The 13015-nt window shown below is 45.7% G+C and overlaps 1 protein-coding gene across 1 annotated transcript in view; it reads right to left on the bottom strand.

Annotated features, from left to right (window-relative positions):
* OPTN (optineurin) overlaps nucleotides 1-8785 on the bottom strand; it is a 44730-nt gene extending 35945 nt beyond the window's left edge. The window contains exons 1-4 of the mRNA XM_015417233.1: nucleotides 8658-8785; nucleotides 5725-5901; nucleotides 2419-2621; nucleotides 481-648 (exon numbers count right to left, since the gene is read on the bottom strand). Of these exons, the coding sequence (XP_015272719.1) occupies nucleotides 481-648; nucleotides 2419-2621; nucleotides 5725-5890 (537 nt within the window). The 5' untranslated portion in view covers nucleotides 5891-5901; nucleotides 8658-8785. The remainder of the gene's footprint in view (nucleotides 1-480; nucleotides 649-2418; nucleotides 2622-5724; nucleotides 5902-8657) is intronic.
* Nucleotides 8786-13015: the final 4230 nt, after the last annotated feature.

Raw genomic sequence — 13015 nt, 5'->3', positions numbered from 1 at the left:
GTTTTGCAGCTGTGAAAAGATATTCATGGTCCTGTTCAAATGAAGATTGCGAAACAACTTATGTAATCCGGAAAATTTCATTAAGTCTACCATTTTGGACCTCTCCTCACACATATATATGATTGTTGGACTTGTATTACAATACAGCATTGAATTTTCTAAATGTTGCAATTCTGGATCTTACACAGATTTTTTTTGTGTCTTTCTTTTGCATGGTATTATGAGCTGTGGTTCTCTATTGTTGTAGTTATCCTAATTCAGTATAAGGCAGTTTCATGTGTTCATGCTTGAGCCTCCAGGCTACAAGAAAAGTGGTACTTAGAGGCAGGTTTAAACCTGACCAAAAGAGAACCATCCCATTGCCAAGACTGACACTTAAGCTCTGCAGCTCTTAATTTCAGGTTTGTTGAGCAATAGGCCCACATCCCACCTGTAACACCTGACGGATGGCATCTCACACAGGTGCCAAATGCTGCTTACGTGCATCCTGATCTCAACAAATGAGTCTTCAGTGGTTGCGCTGTTCAGCTTCAGCTGCAGCTCTGAAATGATGGCCACCAGATCAGCCTTCTCTGCCTGGAGCTTTGTCACTTGCATCTTCAGCTGCTCCAGTTCTTGGGCCATCTCCTTCTGGTAAACTGTGTATTCCTAAGAGGAGAAGCAATCACAAGATGAGGTTACGCAAGAGCAGCCACAGAAGGAACTGGAGCCACCCAAGACATTAAGCAGCAGCAACAGTATAAACACCCAAATGGAACTGCAGCCAACTCTGGTTCTCTACTGAGTGCACTTTTATTTGCAAACACACATTTATCTCATGTTACACATTGAGCCATTTTTTAAAAAAAATCTTAGGCGTATCCCCAAGACAATGTAAGAATTGTGTTTAAAACACTAACCCTAGTCCAAGCCTATTATATACTATTGCAGAAAGTGGCAGTTCAGAGTACACTGAAATGCTAATTAAATAATACACTGATCTTGCTATTATACCAGGCACTAAATCCTGTCAATGGAGCTGCGGTGGCTCAAGTGGTTCAGACGCTGAACTGCAGGCTGTGGAAGGCCAGTAGTTCAGCAGTTCGAGACCTGGGTGCCGCAAGATGGAGTGAGCTCCCGTCTCTAGTTCCAGCTCCTGCCAACCTAGCAGTTCGAAAGCAAGAAATTGCAAGTAGATAAATAGGTACCACTTTGGTGGGAAGGTAACAGCGTTCCGTGCGCCTTGGTGTTTAGTCATGCCGGCCACATGACCACGGAAATGTCTTCAGACAGCGCTGGCTCTTCGGCTTTGAAACGGAGATGAGCACCGCAACCCTAGAGTCGGATTCGACTGGCTTTCGAGCAAGGGAACCTTTACCTTTTTAAATCCTGTCAAGTAGTTTGAATAGCCCAGCTTTGCCCAGGCTTGTCAGAGCTTGGAAGCTAAGCAGGGGGTGGTCATGGTCAGTACTTGGCTGGGAGACCACCAAGGAAGACTGGGATTGCTATGTAGAGAAAGGCAAGGGCAAACCATCTCTATTCAACTCTTGGTTGAAATTAACCATGGATGGAGATGCCATGAGTAGCTTGCAATTTGAGAACATGTTCTTCTAAATTCTGTCAAGCTTTTCCTCTTAATATGGACTAATTAATATGGATTTTCTCAAAGAAGCAGTGCAGCTGGTCTGGAGCAGGAAACCGTTGGGAGGTGTTAAGAGAGGATTTGTGCTGAGTGGGGCAGGCTACAGGAAAACAGAAGGAGGCAGCTCCCAGCAGAGTCTGGAATCTAGTCCCAAATGGGAAGGCAGTAACCAGTTTCTCCTCTATGATTCTATGATCAAAGGCAGGACACTGGAGAGGCGGCATGGAAATATTCTAAATAAAGAAATAAATAAGGCTGTTCAACTGTATATTTAAGCTTGTTGGGCAGGGCCAGCCCAGTTTAGCTGAGTACCTGATGCTCCCCACCACAGAAATACAATACCAAGTGACGGTGTGAAGCCAAGACTCATTGCCAGCTGCTTCAGTCCATGCAACAGTAGAACCTGGCCTGCCGTAGGGGTTCTACTCTCAGAGATAAGGGAATCCTCCTCTGAGGCTGTTGATGCAGGTTGGTTGGCGCCCTTAGCAAAGAAGAATCTGGAACCTTCTCATCCTCACTATCACATTCACAAATGGCAAGGAAGACAGAAGAACAAAACTCCCTTCGTTAATCTCTACAATTCTTTTATGGATCTAATAAAAATGTGAAAAAATGAATATTCTACTGACACTATATTGTGTCACTGTATATACATTTTGCCTTTTAACAATAAACTGTAGCCCTGGTTGTTTTTGTAAATAAAACAAAACAAACATTTGATAAAGATTGCTGACTGACTCGTTCCGTTTTTTAGATGCATGCAACATGCATCCCCTTCCCCCTCTGGTTTTACTTACATTTGTGAATCCTTCCTTCCTTTCTTCAAGAGTTTGGAGTTGTTTTTTAAGCATATCATTTTCAACACATTTGGCTGCCAAACAGTGCCGAGCTTCCTTGAATTTGGATTCATAAAACCCACGCTCTTCTTTCAGTTTCTCCCTCCACACAGAAAGTTCTTCAAAGCGATCCTTCATTGCTTGGTTGCGTTGCCTCATAGCTTCTGAAGGGCACATAGAAATACAGCACTGGTGTGTTCCAATGTAACAGCACCCCAAATGACATTACATTGGGGGGGAGAGAGAGAGGAGGAATGAAGCCACAAACAAACTTTTGTGTTGGAAAGCTGATTTTATGTTCAAATGTACAAGTCCAGTTCTCTGGGTCAATTTTTACTTCACCAGCTATTGTATGTGGGGGAAACCAATGCAATAATCTAGACCTTTCATTTTCAATCCTCCAGCCCTCAAAGAAGCAGTCTTGGTGAAGCTGAATATGCCTATAAACAAATCTCATTGCCATGTTCACTCACTGAGATAACTAAAGGCAAGCAGTGGAAGCTGTGTCCACCTGCATGCCACAAACCCAGCCTCCAAAGTTGTTGTTGTTGTTATTGAATTGATTTATAGACCACCGTCCCGTGCATAGGGCTCAGGGTGGTGTACAACATTCAATAAAACATTTCAATAAAACATACACAAATTGAATTAAACATTTTAAAAGCGATCCATCCATGTTTCCAACAGGTAGCACAGAAGGCTATATGGGGCTGGGCCCCTGATCTAGCCAGGAGGTGGGAGAGCTCAGAGTCAACACAGCTCCTGCATGGCTCACCAGCTGCTGGCAGGACTTGTCTCCCAGCCAAGCCACTTCCTGGTGTGGAACAATGAGGAATGCGTCAATGCACTGCACACTGCCACCATGTGGGTCCAAGGAGGGTGTATCTTGCCTGAGTTAACAAAATACCTTGAACCTGGATGCTAGCAGCCCAGCTCACTACATCTGATACTCATAAAGCACTTCATCTGTAATTGCCCTAAGATGCTGGGAGAAATTTGTTTATTTGGTTCATGTTCCCATCTGTGCTCTGTTGTTGTTGTTTAGCTCAACATGCTGAATCAAGTAAATATTTATGCGAGAGCCAGCATGGTGTAGTGGTTAGAGTGTTGGACTATGAACTGGGAAAGCCAGGTTCAAATCCCCACTGCCATGAAGGCTCACAAAGTGACCCTGAGCCAGTCACGTTCATTCAGCTTAACCTACCTTACAGGGTTGTTGTAAGGATAAAACAGAGATGAGGAGGAAGATGTAAGCAACTTTGGGTTCCCATTGGAAGACAGGGTGAGGTGTAAATGAAGTAAATAAACTAAGAATAGATTTTAGTCCTACTAAATAAAACAGTACAAAAAGCAGCATCAAAAAAGCAGGTCTCTCCTTCCCAAAACATGTCAAGATAACAATTACCTAGGCTTGTTTCTTAAAGGCAGCCACAGGGAAATACTGCTGCAGATTTACCTTCTAACTAGACAAGGCAAGTGAGGGAAGGCAGCACTGCCCCCATCTCTCCCCCTCCCCCCTCACTTGTCTAGAGAGGATATCACTCTCTTAATGAGCCTTAAGGAACTGCCTTCATTCATATCTTTACACTGAGAGGGTTACAGGCTCATGACCAATGTTCCCTCTAAGCTGTGGAGTCTTGTGAGCAAAAATTCTACTTTGTGAGCTCCTGGCATTAACGTTGTGAGCGGGCGATTAGGCTACTGTATAAATTAGTTTGCTAAGGCAAAAAATGTGTGAGTCGGAGGGTAAAAAACTGTGAGCTAGCTCACACTAACTCAGCTTAGAGGGAACACTGCTCATGACCCTTACTTACAGTCACTCTTTTCTCCTCAGGCCTGGCAACAGAGGTCCCCACTGCCCAGTGTTGCAGAGACTTCACTCTCCAGAGACAGCCTCCAGGTGATTGGGCCAGCTCCCCTGGAGCTTCCTCTCTGCTTACCCCCCCCCCCCCCAGGCTGAGAGACTGGCTGTTGCTGGCAGGCTCCTGCCCATTGCCAGATCCAACCTTGAACGCTTCACTGTGCTCCCCTCTGAGCTCTGACTGGTGTGCGGAGTACAGCCACTCTGTTGCCAGCAGCCTGATATCACCTCTGGACTGACCATGTATACTTCTGGTCAGGCCAGACATGCCACAGAGTTGCTGCCCAAGCCTGCGGCCACTCCCTGCCAGATACGTTTGCTCTGTCCCTTTTTATATACAGAGGCAAAGAGGGGGGCCTTGCTAGCATGATGAAGCTGGAAAACCAGGCCTGATTCTAATGCTCTTAATGTTATCTTGAGCCCCCAAATTAAAACAACTCCCTCACTTCACTCCACCAGAATGGGCCTCTCCTGGCACAGAACAGCCTCCCAGCATCATGCTTCAGAATGCTCTTGCTGGATCAGACCAGGGCCAGTAGTCCGGGATTCCATCTCTCACAGCGGCCACTCAAGCAGGGTGCAACAGGCCAACCCCTCTCTACCCCTGAATCAGAAAATCAAAGGCACACTGCCTCTGAACGTGGGGATTCCATTTTTGTTTGCTACGGCAGATAGCTATTGATTAACTTTCCCCTCTTGGAATTATCTTACCCTTTTAAAAAGCCACTTCAGGCTAAAGTGCACATTCGATTCATGGCAAGTTTCTTCCTATGCTTACACTGAAAATTAAAAGTGATGTGTGGGAGCCACCAGGCCAGAGCTCTGACCAGCCAGCCAATGAGCCTTTTGAAGGGAAGGCGGAGCAAGGCAAAGGGGAAGAGCAAACTATTGATGCTCTGCAAAAGTGTCAGCAATCGGCAGGGGTTCATCACCTGCTGAAAATTCAGCAGCGTACCTCCTTCTGTCACCCCGCCTAAAAACATGCATTGGCCATGACTTTTCCTGTCTGTACCAGAAGACTGACTCACCCAAGCCAATTCCCTATATATCAAAAATCTTTCCAGGAATCTGGACGTGTGTTTTCCAAGCCATGCTTAGCCTTGCACATTCTTTTTTTACCAGCGCTGCTCTCAGAGGTTTGCAAAACAGCAATCAGCTCCTCCTAGTCTGTCTATCTAGTACATATTTATCCTGCCCTTCTTCCAAGAGCTCAGAGTGGCATATACGGCTCCTCCATCCTATCATCACAACAACCCCATTAGGGAGGTTAAGCAGAAAGAGAGAGAAACCAAGTGATTTCCATAGCAGAGGGGTGATGCTGAACATTCCAGGAAATACCAAGTTTACTTTAGAAACAAATCAACACAGGGTCAGGGTCAGAAAGAGAAAGTGCACCCAATTTTCACCTTTCAGCTCATTATTCTCAGTGATGAGTTCTTTCATCTGCTGTACCATCTCCTCCACCGAGTTTGTGCCACAAGTAGGAGGCAAGAGAGTGGGGTGTCCATTTTCCACCTCAGTCTGGTTGCACTGCTTGGTTTCTGTAGGGCAGCTGATCATCTTCTTGGACATTGAGATGATTTCTGCAGGAGAAAAAAGAAAATACACTTACAATACACGTCTGATGGACTGCTATCTAAATTTTGCATGTGACTAATCTAATAGCTTAAAGTTATATGAAGCTACATTCTTGCTTCTTTTATTTAACCATAAACCCTAAATTGGGTAGAACAGTGGGTCCAACTCTTCCAGACTTGGGATCCCCTGAACACAGGCCTCACTGAGATGCAATCAGTCATGTGACAGGAAGGGGGGGAACACAGTTAGGACCCTCTGGAGTGTCAAGGGCAGAAGATCAAGAGAGTTGGGACAGGAAACACAAGTCAAAAGGCGCAGCTATGGAAGAATCCTCTCCATTATTTTGTGACCTTGCCTGGCTTCATTCAGCTTGCACACAAACAGAGAAGAAGAAGAAGAGGAAGAGACTGGATTTATACCCCGCCCTTCACTACTCAAGGGAGTCTCAGAGCAGCTTACAAACTCCTTTCCCTTTCCCTTCCCCACAATAGATACCCTGTGAGGTAGGTGGGGCTGAGAGAATTCTGACACAGACTGCTCTTTTTCAAGAACAGCTGTGCCAGAGCTTGTGACTGACCCAAGGTCACATCAGCAGGTGCAAGTGGAGGAGTGGGGAATCAAACCCGGTTCTCCCAGATTAGAGTCCGCACACTTAACCACTACACCAAAGGGCATCCTTGCTCTCTGCACGCGGATGGGTTCTTCAAAAAGACAGCCAAAAAGGAGGGGCACTGTGACCCAGGGAAAGGACCCAACCCTTGGGATGAAGAACACTGGGAGAGAAGGTACATTCTGTTTGAGAACAAGCACCAGTAAGGACACATTCTCCAGGCATATAAACCCCATCCACAAGCATGACATTTCAGAAAGAACGGTGTCCTTTGGTGCTTGTGGCAACATCGCAAGATGACAAACTCTGCTTAAAAAGCACTTATACACAAATGAGAAGTTCACCATATGGTAATACTCCTATAGAAAGTGAGCATGTATGGGGCAACCGGAAGGGGGGGAGGTCCATATGAGATTGAACCTTGTTTTTAATATTTCTGCATCTTATTGCTACCTGCCTTGAGCCTAAGGAGAGAAGGTGGGATACGTTTAAAACAGACAAATGTTCAGGTGCAATGACCTCACATACCCATGTTACTGCACACAGGACCATTCCAATAACACAGGCCACTCTAGTGAACACTGGCGATTGTAGTATCTTTAACAGTGCAAAAAGAGCAATAGATGATTTGAAAGGTTAAACCAGGACTACATACAACACTGCAGGGGAGCCTGAAGTACAATCTTAAATTGTACAGATGCGTGAAGCCCCTGGCCAATTTCAGCTGCCCAGAGCATGCACATACAGAAAACTATATGACTGCATGCACAATTATCACTGCACTGAGCTGCCTGTAGTCTAAATAAAACAGGAGCCTGGAAGCAATTTAAAGATTAACCAAATTCCTTCCAGCAGCAGGTTTTGTGAGTCAGAACATAGTACACAGGCAAGAACTGAATTATCTGCATATGGCCTGTACACCATTTGCTAGGCGGAAGAAGTTTCTGCACTGCATGTGCACAGGCCACCCTTGAACCTAGCTGAGCCTTTGTTATACTGAGGAAGAAGAGAAGAAGATATTGGAGTTATACCCCGCCCATCTTTACCCAAATGAGTCAGATCAGTTTACAATTTCCTTTCCCTTCCCCTCCCCACAACAGACACCCTGTGAAGTGGGGGGGGGGGCTGAGAGAGCTCTTTTTGGAACAGCTCATGAGAGAACAGCTCTGAAATAACTTGTAACTGACCCAAGGTCACATCAGCAGCTGCATGTGAAGTGGGGCATCAAACCCCCTTCTCCCAGATTACAGTCCACGCTCCTAACCACTACACCCAACTGGCTGTCAGAGAGCAGTCATTTGTCAGAAAATGAAGCTGAATTATAGGTTGCACCACTTCAGACCAAAGGTGGGAGGACTCTCATTCTTAATGCTCCTCCCTTTTTTAAAAAAATCCTCTCTAACAGTAAAGTTGCACAAGAATGGCAAATTCAGACAATTTCCCTTTGATGTGCATGCCGGATTTTTTTGGGGGGGGATGAAAAAAATGACACACATAAAAAACTGAAACATTATCTCAACCCAAACCAGCAATGAAAAATGTCTACTCCAGACTCCACCAGCAGCCTACCACTTCATTCTGCCTGTGCTGATCATTTTAGGCTTAATTTCATGGGAAGGCCCGAATACTGGAAGGCAGACTTGCCAACACGCCTGGAGAAAAATGTCCTGTCCCTGTAGGAGAGGCGTAATGCCTGAAAATAGGCAGGTGAAACTTTTCATGGCGTGGAGGTAAATAAGCATCAGCACCTATTAGGACTCTATTAAAGGGACAGGTCATTTTATTTCCCGCCGGACTGTTAGCAATCATAGCGAGACGGCCCAGCCTTAGGGAGCGGATGACCTGTGGTCTGTACAAGGGGCCAGGAGTAGAGAGCTCGGCCGCGCGAAGGGCTTTTCAGCTCTGCCCGGCTCCCCTCCAGAGTCCGGGGGAAGCGACGCAGGTCGCCCCACCACTCCTACGCCGGGCCCGGCCAGCGACGTGCCTACTTTCGTTTTCCTTGCGCGCGTCACAGCGCACGCAGGCCTCTAGCGGGCACCTGCGCCCTCGACTCGCCCGCGGATCCCTTCCATGGGCAGCTTCTGCGGCTCGGAAGCGTTGTGTGACCCCGCCACCTCTCCCAGCCCCGGCAGAACATGCCTGTCGGCTTACCGGAGCCACAACGCGTCGCGAATGTTTCCTGGGCAAGGCCGAGCAAAATTACTTTTTCGCCTCCAAGGCACCCGGCCCGCCCTGAAGCTTCTGTTGTATTCGCCGCCGCTCTCCCTCGCCTTGCCCCGGTCAGCTGACGGAAGGAACGCCTTCCTCCTCCCCGGAATGTTGCCACCGCCCATCGTCGCCGGAGTTGGTCTGGCCGGGGCCTCACCTGAGCAAGAGGAGGAGGATTCCGCGGGACGTACTAAAACTAAGAACAAGCGACGATTGCCCATAGGGAATACATGAGTGGACAGCGAATGCCCATAGGCAATTTGCCCCTAGGAGTCCAAGGCCACCGGGAGCCGGGGAAATGTTGCCCGCCAGCCCGCGGCCTTTGCAGCTGCCGCCGCCGACAGCGACGGGGTCCATAACTTCTTAAAGAGCCCCTAAGGAGAGATGGAGGAGCCAGGATGACCTCTTGCGTCTGACTGTTATCATTAATAGAGTACTGCTAACCTTAGGAAAGTTCTTGTTCATTCCCAATCCCAAAATTCTGTAATATGATGTTTTAATGTCTGTGTCTATATTTGAAATATGTAATATATTTGGTAAAACATCTGATCTTACTTGTTATACATAACTCAGTATTTGACAAACCTGATGAATTATATTTTCCCCTATCCCTTTTTCCCTTTTGTACCCCACCTTTTTTCTGAGAAAATAATAATTATTATTTTTTTAAAAAAGATGAGATGCAGACAAATTCAGGCAGAACAAACCAGTAGAGAGCTATATGGGACCTCCATGTTCTAAGGCAGACCACCCTTGAACACCTAAGGGGGGGGGGTCGAGTACAATGGGAGGAAATTCTGATTGCAGGCTTCCCAGAATCTGTGGGTTTGTTTTCTGTTCTCTGGTGCTGATACAGCCCAGGGCGTGGACTGGCTCCCAGCTATTGGGGCCACAGAAGAAGACAGGCATCCTTTCCAGGGCCTAGGCTGCTGTTGGCTGGGTCCAAACCAAGCTCCTGTTAGCTTGGATATGGCTGGTGTTGGTGTGAGCCCCAGAAGCAATGAGCATCCCTAACTTAGGGTGATAAAATACCTGAACTGACCCTTCAAGCATCTGGGGACCCTGCCAATAAAGCATGTGTGAACACAGGTTTTGGCAGAGCCTTTCCTGAAGAAGGAGTTTGAAGAGTTTGGCAGATGAAAAACAGGAAGAAACTAAACAGGTGGCTCAAGTGGTTAAGATGCTGAACTGCAGGCTGTGGAAGGTCGGTAGTTCAGCAGTTCGAGACCCGAGTGTGCGGCATGACGGAGTGAGCTCCCATCTCTAGTTCCAGCTCCTGCCAACCTAGCAGTTCGAAAGCAAGAAATTGCAAGTAGATAAATAGGTACCACTTCAGTGGGAAGGTAACAGCGTTCCGTGCGCCTTGGTATTTAGTCATGCCGGCCACATGACCACGGAAACGTCTTCGGACAGCGCTGGCTCTTTGGCTTTGAAACGGAGATGAGCACCGCAACCCTAGAGTCGGATTGGACTGGCTTTCGAGCAAGGGAACCTTTACCTTTACCTTTTTAGTGAGGAGAGAGGAGAGCATAGGAAACTAACAGAAACCCGTGGAACACACATTTTGTTTTCCACTTAAAAAAAAAATTAACTCTCTCAAACACAGTGCATAGGTCTGTGATACAGTCAAAAGAATTTCAGAGGAGAGTTGCCCTGACCTGAATGGCCCAAGCTAGCCCAATCTGGTCATCTGAGAAGCTAAGCATAAGCAGCCATGGTTAGTATTTGGATGGGAGACCACTAAGGAAGTCTAGGGACGTGATGCAGAGACAGGCAGTTGCAAACCACATCTGAACATCTCTTGCCTTTAAAACCCTTGGAGGTTGCCGTAAGTTGGCTACTACCTGACGGCACTGTTCACCATCAAAAGGTTTGTTCAGCTAAAGAGGGTCACATCAGAATAAGTGCTTCACAAAGCATCCTCTACATTTCTCCTTTCTTTGGCCAAAGGTGATGTTTTTGGCTCCCTCTCCATTAGAAAACAGTTCATGCTCAGAAATAGATTGGGAAAACAATTTTGGACTGCAAAGGTTAAGGGTGGGAAAGTAAGATAATAGAGATCAAATAGGATTATTTTTAACCATTAACCTTTTGTCAGGTTTTCCAGCCACCTTTCTCTGAGGTGCCAGAAGAGATGGTAGCTGGAGACAGGTTACTAGGTGGACTGGACCCTTGTAAAAACTCTGAGAGGATCGCCAAGGTGGAGGAGTGTAGGAGACAGGGCTGTGTGTACTCGGTACTAGTAAATACATTAAAACATCTTGGATTGGATGAAATCAGAAAACCTTTTGGGGCACGAACAGATAGGATTGAGGTGGGGTTCTTCAATTTATGACCATTTCTTAGTTCTTTATCACTTGGCTGAGAAATATTCATCTTTTAAGGAAGGGTGATTATATGCAGCTTTCATTGATCTTAAGAGGGCCAACAATTCTATGAATTGTTCCAGATTATTAGACAAACTCAAACTAGTATGGATAAAAGACTTCTAGGACTTATTCAATGATTATATTCGGGTTTGACTACCCAAGTGCAATGTGGGTATAAGGGGAACTTAACAAATCCATCAAATTTGGAAAAGGGGGTACATCAGGGATGTTTGTTGGTGCCTTTCTTGTTTAACTTATATTTAAATGATGCAGGATCAATTTTTGATGACTGCTGCCATCCACCAAAATTAGCTGAGATTGGTGTACCTATTCTGCTTTATTCAGATGATGCTGTGATCCTGTCTTAAACTAAAGCTGGTTTGCAAAGGGCCCTGCAATCTTTCTCCAACTATTGCTCTTGAGAAAGCTTGGTGATCAACTTTTTGAAATCTAAGATCTTAGTTTTTGTTGGGTTTTGATAGTGAGATATTGAAAAATGGTATTTAGCAGAGATAATATAGCCCAGCAGAGTTTGAGTAAAATAATTCAGACTGAGAGTCCATGTGTGATTAAAATATAAAGTTTTTACTAAATTCTAGCATGGGGAAGGGTAACTGGGATGAAAATAACAACAGAGCTAAACGGCTACATCCTTACACTACAAAGACAAAACTAGAAGAGCGTTATGGCTTCTCTCTCCTCTTCTTCAGAACAGCAAACAAAGACGGGAAGAGTAGCCATAAAATGCAAAAACACTTTGACACTTTCATCCCAGTCAAACTCCTAGATCAGGGAGAAATTTCCCGGGCTTCTTACATCTAAAGAACATTGGTTACATGAGAAACATGTGACTTCCTGTGAGTAAAAGAAACAAACATTTAACCCCAGATATACTGAGTGTTTTCAACTTGTAATACCCAACACCCCTTCTCAAGTTAAAACACGAAAGTCATGCAAATTCAAACATTCACGAAGAGTCTCAAAACGTTGCTTGTCAAGCGGCTTGGTCAGGATATCGGCAATCATCTGATCAGTAGGACAGTATTGGAGTTCAATCAGTCGGTCTTGCATCTCTTTCACGTAGTGACATTTGAGTGCGATGGTCTTGTTTTTCGATTTGGTGCCTTCACCTTTGCAGATGGCGATACAAGTTTGATTGTCCTCAAAAAGTATTATTGGCTTTGGTTCATCTATGCCACAGTCTTTCAGTAGATGAATAATCCAGTAAAGTTCATAGCTTGCACTTTGTGCTGATATACATTCAGCTTCTCCAGTAGACATGGCTACAATACTTTGCTTTTGACTAGTCCATTCAATCAAACTGTCTCCATAGTAGAACAAGTATCCACTTGTAGATTTTCCATCAGGTGAGTTTTTGTCCCAGTTGGCATCCATGTATCCAGTCAGTCTTGGTTCATCACAGGCTGAAATTTTAAGTTTGTAGTCCAAAGTTCCCTTTAGGTATCTTGCCAGTCTCTTAATAGCTTTCCAGTCATGCTCATTGGGTGAACTGGTCAGCAGTGAACGGGGGGAGAAAAGTGGACCCAGCACCCAGCCAATGACATGCAAGTACTTTTAAGTGGCGGTTGATGGGCCAATGGCTGTTGGAGTGCACAGCACTGCCAAGGAAAGAGCCAAAAAGTGCCAATACATTGGGCTTTTATATAGATAGGATCCCCTGTTGTGTGTCTAATGTTGTATTGCAGGCAGAATTTGGACAGCTATCCCTGGAAGCAAGAGCGTGGGTATATGCTTTTAAACTGAAATTAAAACTGCTCTATGCTGAGTTCCCGTGCGCCTTGGTGTTTAGTCATGCCGGCCACATGACCACGGATACGTCTTCGGACAGCGCTGGCTCTTCGGCTTTGAAACGGAGATGAGCACCACAACCCTAGAGTCGGATTCAACTGGCTTTCGAGCAAGGGAACCTTT

The sequence above is a fragment of the Gekko japonicus genome, unplaced genomic scaffold (genome assembly GCF_001447785.1).
Source record: "Gekko japonicus isolate JY-2015 unplaced genomic scaffold, Gekko_japonicus_V1.1 scaffold1569, whole genome shotgun sequence".
In the NCBI taxonomy this organism is placed as follows: Eukaryota; Metazoa; Chordata; class Lepidosauria; order Squamata; family Gekkonidae; genus Gekko; species Gekko japonicus.
Note: the sequence above shows the minus strand (reverse complement) of the source record. Positions and strands in the feature narration are given on the sequence as shown.